Source organism: Monosiga brevicollis, genomic scaffold (genome assembly GCF_000002865.3).
Source record: "Monosiga brevicollis MX1 MONBRscaffold_55 genomic scaffold, whole genome shotgun sequence".
NCBI lineage: Eukaryota > Choanoflagellata > Craspedida > Salpingoecidae > Monosiga > Monosiga brevicollis.
In genome coordinates, this window is record NW_001865092.1 from 63,235 (window position 1) to 71,257 (window position 8,023).

The 8,023-nt window shown below is 54.9% G+C and overlaps 2 protein-coding genes across 2 annotated transcripts in view; both read left to right on the forward strand.

Moving 5' to 3' along the window:
- Window positions 1–1,564, forward strand: part of MONBRDRAFT_13076 (uncharacterized protein) — a gene marked incomplete at both ends in the record, with an annotated part of 2,010 nt that extends 446 nt beyond the window's left edge. Inside the window, 4 exons of the mRNA XM_001750967.1 lie at window positions 136–291; window positions 422–738; window positions 883–991; window positions 1,470–1,564. Coding sequence (XP_001751019.1) covers window positions 136–291; window positions 422–738; window positions 883–991; window positions 1,470–1,564 — 677 coding nt within the window. The remainder of the gene's footprint in view (window positions 1–135; window positions 292–421; window positions 739–882; window positions 992–1,469) is intronic.
- A 275-nt stretch (window positions 1,565–1,839) lies between these two features.
- MONBRDRAFT_13077 (uncharacterized protein) lies at window positions 1,840–3,905 on the forward strand (the record flags this gene model as incomplete). Its single annotated transcript, XM_001750968.1, has 7 exons — window positions 1,840–1,968; window positions 2,087–2,218; window positions 2,282–2,436; window positions 2,544–2,850; window positions 3,056–3,060; window positions 3,117–3,156; window positions 3,375–3,905. 7 exons carry the CDS (start codon window positions 1,840–1,842, stop codon window positions 3,903–3,905), a joined length of 1,299 nt encoding a protein of 432 aa, XP_001751020.1.
- Between the last annotated feature and the right edge of the window lie 4,118 nt (window positions 3,906–8,023).

Sequence of the window (8,023 nt, forward strand, 5' to 3'; positions counted from 1 at the left end):
TTTCGCAAAGTCCTCTCCAGCAACACGCTCAACCTCAAACTGAGTGACTCAGAGATGGATGCCATCTGCGCAGAAGCCGACACCGACAAGGATGGCTTCATCTCTTATGAAGAGTTTCTCCCCGCCCTCCGCCAGATCCTCAAACAGGTCTGCGCCAATCAAGCCGATGACTGGAACGACTGGGTTCGCATCGGCTCGGATGCCAAGGGTAGAGAGGTCTACATGAACAAGCGCACCGGTCGCATCCAGCACCAGCGCCCAGAAAACTTTAACGAGCAACGCATTGAAGAGGTGTGTATGCACGCCCTCACGATTGATCCCAATGCTCACTGTCAAGCCCTCCCATCACGGCCCCTCCCGCACATTTGTTCGCCCTCATTCCACTCCACAATGCGCCAATGCCCGCACTTTCTCCCCTCAGCGTGTATTCGAGTACGTCACTCTGGCCGAGGGCCTCGAGGTAACCACCTATGTCGAGGAAGATGGACGCCGTTACTACATGGACTGGGACGAAGGCCAATGGGAGCCTTTCCCTGAAGAGTGGCTTTACGCTCTCAGCGAGCAAGATGTCGCCACCCACGTTGAAAGCACCGCGGCCACCCCCAACCAAAGTTCCTCGCCTCAGGCGGACGATCGTCTTTTCGAACTCTCCCACCCCGCCCACGGTGAATTTTTCTGCTATCTGCTCGAACACCCCCGCAACTATTACCTCGTGCTTGACAGCAACACCCAAGAGTGGTACGCATGGTTCTCCGCCTACTTCCCACACGCGCTCGCGCCCCGTCCCTGTTGACACCTGCAAAAGACGGGTTTTTTTCCCAGCCGTTCTTGGAGCTCACTACCCCCTTCCCTTTGTTCCTTCTGATCTCTTTTCTCCAACAGGATTCGAATGCCGCTCGAATGGGAGCGCTTGGTCCCCGAGGTCAAGGCCAAGCTCAAGCAACTAAGCGATCTCTTCCCACAATGGACAAACTGGCGTGAACAGCTCATGGTATTCAACCAGCTTTCTCTTGCGGTTCCCTTCCGGCACGCGTGCCATGCACACACGTGCTAGCGCCTCTATTGGCCCAATCTCCGCCATTGCAAAGGCCTGTGCCACCCCTGAATTTTGATTGCTCACCCTTGCGCATGTCCCCCATACTTAGGCGCTGCACGAGGTCAACTTTGACATTGACGAAGTATGTGCCATTTGCACCCTAATCAAGTCGCAGTTGCTCACAATCTCAAACCATGTCTCACAACGACCACGGTGGGGGTATGGGTGCATCGCGCCTAGGCCGTGGCTTTTGCCGACGTCAACTGGGGCTGGACGGGCCGAAGCTTGGATGAGACCACTCCCGGCACTCTCGTGCGCGAGCAAACCGCGGCAGGCTGTACGTTGCGACTGCTTGCGACCGTGCCCCACAGCAGTTGCCAAAAGCCCGTCACACTCTGGTCTCCCTCATGTTCATGCGTTCACGTGCTCATAGTATACGATACCACTCGTCGTCATCGCACCAAGGACTCGCATTCTGGAAGGGAAGACGTACATCTCTCCGGCAAAGCCGCCACGCTCGTTGATGAGGTACGGCCTCTGTTCACCAACAAACGGCTTTATCTTAACCGATATACACACAAAGGCGGGGCAGATTTTTCGCCTTGACAAACCCAACAGCGTGGTATCACCGCTCACCTTACTTTACGCCATAGTTGCGAGCCCGGCTTGCCACTGCCGAGGCTGAGAACGAGACTCTCCGCAGTCAATTGTCATCCCAAGAGGAAGCCCAGGCCAAACAGTTGACTCGTGAGAAGACGCGTGTGCAGCTAGAAACCGACCGCTCCACCCGTGCTCAAGCCGAAATGAGTGAGGAGTTGGAAGAGCTGCGCCAGGAAATCAAGCAACTCCGCGAAACCAACACCAACCTGGAGCAACAGATTATCAAGATCACCGCGGAGCGTGATTCTGGTCGCCAAAACGCTGCAGACGAGGTGCGTCCCTTGCCGACCCGCTGAGTGCTTGCCCCACGATGCCCAGGCCGGAGTAGCATTGGAAAAAGTACCTCACGGAGTGCCGTTGTTTTTTTGATGTCCGTCTCTCCTCTATCAGTCGGATGCTGCTACCAAGTTGCGCATGGACAACGTGGCCCTCAAGCTCAAGGTGACCAATTTGCAACAGCAGCTTAACAGCCCACTCTCATCAACGGCTGGTCTCAAGGTGGCGCAAAGGCTGCAAGGCAAGGTGCAAAAGCTCCAGGCCGACCAGCAAGCGGCGTCAAAGCTGTTGCAAGAGGATGTCCATCAGCTCAGCTCTCTTTTCGAGCAGGCTGTCTCTGCCAGCAAGCAGCTGGCTGACAACAGCTCCCAGCGCCTCAAGGACATTACTCAAAAGTACCTCAAGGAAGCCATGCTCCGCAAGGAACTGTACAACAAACTGCAAGAGCTTCGTGGCAATATTCGGTCCGTAGCTGGTTCTTCTCTCAGCACCTCGCTTCCCATCCATCACTTGCTTTCTTCTTTTGCCCGACACCCACTCTCTGCTCATCCTCTTTTGCTGTGCTGTACAGCGTCTTTTGTCGTGTCCGTCGCGATGACCGAGGCGAAAGCATCTTGCAGTTTCCCTCTAAATCCGAGCTCGTCGTGCCCAAGTTGCAAGGCGGCAAGGAAACACTCGAGTTTGACCGGGCTTTTGGTCCCAACGCCTCCCAGGAGGAGGTTTTCGAAGACACCAAGCCCATCGTCATGTCCTGTGTGGACGGATACAATGTTTGCATCATGGCCTATGGTCAAACCGGCTCTGGCAAGACGTTTACCATGATGGGCCCAGACAATAATCCCGGTGTCAATCCGCGTGCTATCAAGGAACTCTTTGACGTAAGGCTGTTTGCATCGTTCATGTCTTCTGGCGCATGTGCCCTCGTGTGCGACCTGATGACATGGTCACACAAATATGACCGTTGTTCCCCGTAGGTTTGTCGAAAGCGCGAGGAAACCGAATTTCACATTAGCGTTTCTATCATGGAGGTCAGGCCAATGCACCCAAACCCCCGTATCGTGGCTGTATCTTAGTTTATTCTAGGCATTGTCGAGTCCAAGGCCCGTCGCTCATACACAACGCCATAACTTGTTGTTGCAATTAGGTGTATAACGAAAAGATCTTCGATCTTAGCACGCCTCAACGTGAGGGCAACTTGTCCATCATTAATACTCCGCAGGGCATCACAGTGCAAGGCCTGACCGAATCTGAGGTATGCTATCTTGGTATACCGATTCACCCTCCCTTTGCCTTGAGGCACACCTTCTAGAACAAGGATGTGAAATCTCGAGGGCATTTGAGCACCCGCCTTCTTTGCTGGCGATACTCACCCCGATTCGTGATGGTGGTGGTGTGGTGGCAGGTATCAACACCAGAAGATCTCTTACAGTTCATTGAGATTGGCAATCAGCATCGTTCGACAGGAGCCACCAAAATGAATACCGATTCGTCGCGGTCCCACTTGCTGCTGCAGATCAAGGTGCAAGGCTTCAATACCATCACGCGGGCCACGACCTACGGCAAGCTGACTCTAGTCGACTTGGCTGGCTCAGAACGCGTCTCCAAAACGGAGGCATCTGGCGATCGACTTGTGGAAGCAGCGGCCATCAATAAAAGCCTGACCAATTTGGGTCAGGTATTCCGGGCACTCGCCTCGGGCTCGCCCCACATCCCTTACCGCAACTCCAAGCTGACGCACCTTTTGCAGGATAGCCTCGGCGGAGATGCCAAGGTGGCCATGTTTGTCAATACCTCGCCACTGGAGAGCAATCTCAGCGAAACGTCCATGACCCTTTCCTTTGGCCAGAACATACGCAAGGTGGAGCTGGGTCCTGCCAAGCGCAACACTGGTCCACCACGTCCCAAGGATGCTCTGAAACGAAAACCCAAGTAGAGGCTCTTGCCCTTTTGGCTCGAGCAACCTTTGTACATGCCAGCATGCGAAGAGCGTTGAAACGCCCTTGATTATGCCTTAAACTGAGTTCTGGTCCTGTCTTTGATTATGCCTTAAACTGAGTTCTGGACCTGTCTTCTCTTGGAAACGCGCAAAACTTCCACAAGTTTTCGTTCGATCGAACGTTTAGTCCCCTACCATGTGGCTTTGTGTTTTTCAATTGTCGTTGTTTCCTGTAGACGTACACCAGCCTGGTTTTCTTTCTTCACTTAATTGACTTGCAAAGCACTAATGTCGCCGCGTTCAACTCAAGCGCAGCCCTTTCTGCCAGTCGCACTGGCTTCATACAGGCAGGCACATGGCAATCTTGCACAACCAATCGGCGATGTTACTCGCACAAGACTTGTGTCAAACCAACTGCTGTGTGCAGCCATTAGGTGCCCACGGCGGAAATAGGACCGTGGCCTTGCGCTTCAAGAGGCCAAAACAGTGTATCCCGGCGCAAATCTACTAGTGCGTCCACGACGCGTTGCATCGGTGCCATATCCCCAGAGCTAGCATCACCGAGTGCCGGCAGGGCCCGTGTAGGTGGCACGCGCTAACACAATGGGGTTTGAGGTCCACCGTGAGCCTTGCATGATGCAAAACAGCGAAAGACAGAAACCGAGTTGTATATAGATGTGTGATACCACGCGTACCTCATAATCTTGGGTTGACCAGAGCGCTCGGATCAGGTCTCGAATATCCGAGCTGAGCCCATCCGGTAAGGCAGGACGTGTACCAAGCTGAGCCGTGCAAGGATGGATATGCACAAGAAGCAGGCAAGGATCGAAACAGAGTCAATGACAGCAAGGCCAGATAGAAACAGGATGGCACGTGTTTCTCTTAGGGGTAGCTCGGGAGGCCAGAACAGAGAGCAAGATGCCCACGGAAGATACTGACCTCGAGTTGGTGAAAAAAATCAACCTCGCTCACACGTTGCAGCATGTCCGTAAAAGGCCACGAGCAAGTCGTCATACACCAAATGAGCATGGCAAAGCGATATGTGTCATCCAAGCGCGGGTCTTCGAGAGCGTCGGACGGGAGGGGCGGTGAGAAAGTGGTAGCTCCGGCAGTGGGTCGTTCCTCGGGTTGATCCAGGTGCTGTGCCGAGCCAAAGTCACCCAAAACCGGGCGAAAACGCGGCACAAAGGGTTGAGAATCGTCACCGTCCAGCGGCTCACTACAGCCCGAGGCCGGTACGGCAGACCACGGTTCGCCATCACTGCTAGCTGATTGGGCATGTAGTAGTACATTGTTGGGTTTGAGATCGCCATGGACTATTCCTCGCTTGTGCATGTGACTCAAGCCCCGGGCCACCCCAGTCAGGATATGCCAAACGTCGCCGCGTCGCCAGATGGCTGGGTCCTCCGCCACACGGTGCAAGAGGCCATCGAGGGTTCGAGCCGGGTGGGATGCCAACTCCATCACAGTGCCGATACGTCCATACCAGCGCATTACGCCAAACAATCTATGCGGGGCCGGTGGCCAGGTTGGTCCCCGAACCGGGCGTTCCAGGGGTCGGATAAGACAAAGGTTTGTGCAAGCCGGCACGCTAGCGAGCAGGAGGGGCAGAGGCGCGCGCTTGGGTACCGAATGACGTTCTCGTGTTGAGTTGCCAACATCATTTTGGCTTCCAGCAGAGCTTCGGCACTCTCTGTGGCCGTGTCGTTGAGACACCAAAATTTGACAACGACCACTTTGCTAGCCTGGTCTACGCGCTCTGCCGGGGCAGCCCGCTGTAGTAAAGAAGAGGGCAAGATGACGGGGGTTAGCAAATCATCAGAACCATCCACAGCAGGGCAGAGCGGGGCACTCTATATGCTTGGCAGGTGCTGCTTTGCTTTTCGTCGTGCGGGGAAGAGCGGAGGGATTTTGAGGTTGGCTTGGGACACGGCGATTGAGACAGACCTTGGCGGGAATGGCAGCTTGCCGATCATCGCCCTGCTCCTCAGGGGCAATAGATGGTGAGCACTTCAAGCTGGCCACGTAGATACTAGATTTGGCTAGGAAAAAGGGTCTGATGCGTGTGGGCCCCTCTGCGGCATTGGGGGGCGGATAGGCTACGGGGTCATAGTGGCGTGCATCTAGAAGCGTCAGCTTGGAAGTGAGGTCGGTTGGCGCTTGCTCATCCTCCGGCATGACCACCGTCTTGGGCGATGCAAACGGGGCAAGGTCTATTGAGGGTGTTTGGTAGTTAAAGGTGAGGCTGTATTGGGCGAACGGTAAGGATGACTGCTGAGGGTGGTCGAGCATACCCAAGAGGGGTGGTGGACGGCGCGCGCTTGAGCGCCGGGGCGCGGGGAGATGAGCCATGATTTGAGGGTGAAGGGTCACGGATCCACAAGGCCAGGGGTTGTCAAGCAGGTCCAGCAGCAGTCTGCCCGAGACGGCGATGCAGAGTGGGACCAAGGACAGGAAGGGGGACTTTCAGCTCGTAAGAACCATGCTTGAGCGCGCGGCACGCGGACCTGCTCCAGAGTGGTTAAAAAAGCGCGGCGGCGACGAACGCCAAGCGGGCCACATGAGACGACGCGTGCTGTTTGACCAAAGAAGAAGAAGCAGTAGAAGAAGAAGACGGGATGGAAGGAGCAAGAGGATCCGAAAACAGAGCAGCAGCAGCAGCAGTTGTAGTAAAAAAAAAAAAAAAACCGACGGAGACGGAACGGGCTTTGCCAGTGAGTATCACAGTGTGCGAGTAACGTACCGCTCGAAGCAACCGGTATATGGGTGTGCACCTGCAAGGCACGACTGCAGGCAGGCTTGCCAATCTTGATCTCGTCACTCTCACAGCAGGTGGCGCCGAGCATTCAACTCTCCTCGGCTGCGGCGAACGCCCTTGGAGTCACCCAGCACAGCACAGCACCGCACGGTCCAGTGCACGCACAGCTCTACACAAGTCAAAAAGGGCAATATCAGGTCACCCATTCCCGACAAGACGCGGCCCCACCACACGCACACACGCACACACAGGCCCGAGCATTCAGATCCCTCTGTCCGCGTCCCAATCGATCGAGCGAGCGAGCGACGACGGCTGCCGTTTTCCCTGCGCGCGCGCTCTCTCGTCCAGTACCAGCCAAAAAAAACTCTCTCTCTCTCTCTCTCTTCTTGTTTTCTTCGTTCAAGCTCTGTCTCTGTCAAGGTATGCTTGAGTGTAGGTGTCTCTGGTTTTCATGTCAAGATGCACTGATATTTTACGAATCAAGGTTGACAACACGCTCTGTCTCTGACATGCATGCCTTCATGCTCCTATATCTCTGCATCTGTGTCCCTTTCGCTGTTCACTCTCTCAAACACAGCAAAAACGACGAGGCACAAAGTGTGTCAAACGCCACACAGTAAAGAAGCAATCGTCTAAAAATAGAACTTCGAACTCAGGCTTGTTCACCTCTGGATTTGCTGCCGCCAGAGCTGCAGGTGCCGAGCGAGTAGAGTACATTGGGGGGTGTCTGCGCGCGCTGAGCAAACATGTGCGACGTCATGGGTAGCCCGCAGGAGATGCGAGAGATCAAATGAAGTTTGAATGTGTCGATTCAAAGGCCATAATATTAGTATTACTATGGTGAGATTGGAAATGTCTATCATCAACATCAAAAGCACATCGCTCGCAGGTACACGGCTCGAGGCCATCACGCATAATCATAGTGATGGCGGTGATAAAATGGGTATTAGATGGGGTCGAGGAGGGCTGCTCCGAAACCACTTTCCTTGTGCACAGCGTATGGGTTTGAAATGCCGAGTGCATGGACCCACACAGAAATGTAGTCACCCTTGCGGAGGTAAATCACGCCTGCCACATTGGTCGACTGGTATAGGGGGTTGACCGTGAGGTAGGGCGTGCGCACGGCAGACAAGCCGGCATCACTGAAGGAGTCATCCGCGCTCGATTTGATGGTGACGGTGCTCTTGGTGGCAGTGCCCAGCCCATCGAGGCGAAGGTTGGTGGCAGCGTAATAGTACCCGGTGACGTGGGCCGTAAAGCGGCCGGTGCTGGGATCAAAGGCACCTCCTTTGTTGAAGCACAGATTCATGTCCACGGGCGAGGCCGTCCAGCCCCCAAGCTCGTACGGCTCACTCAC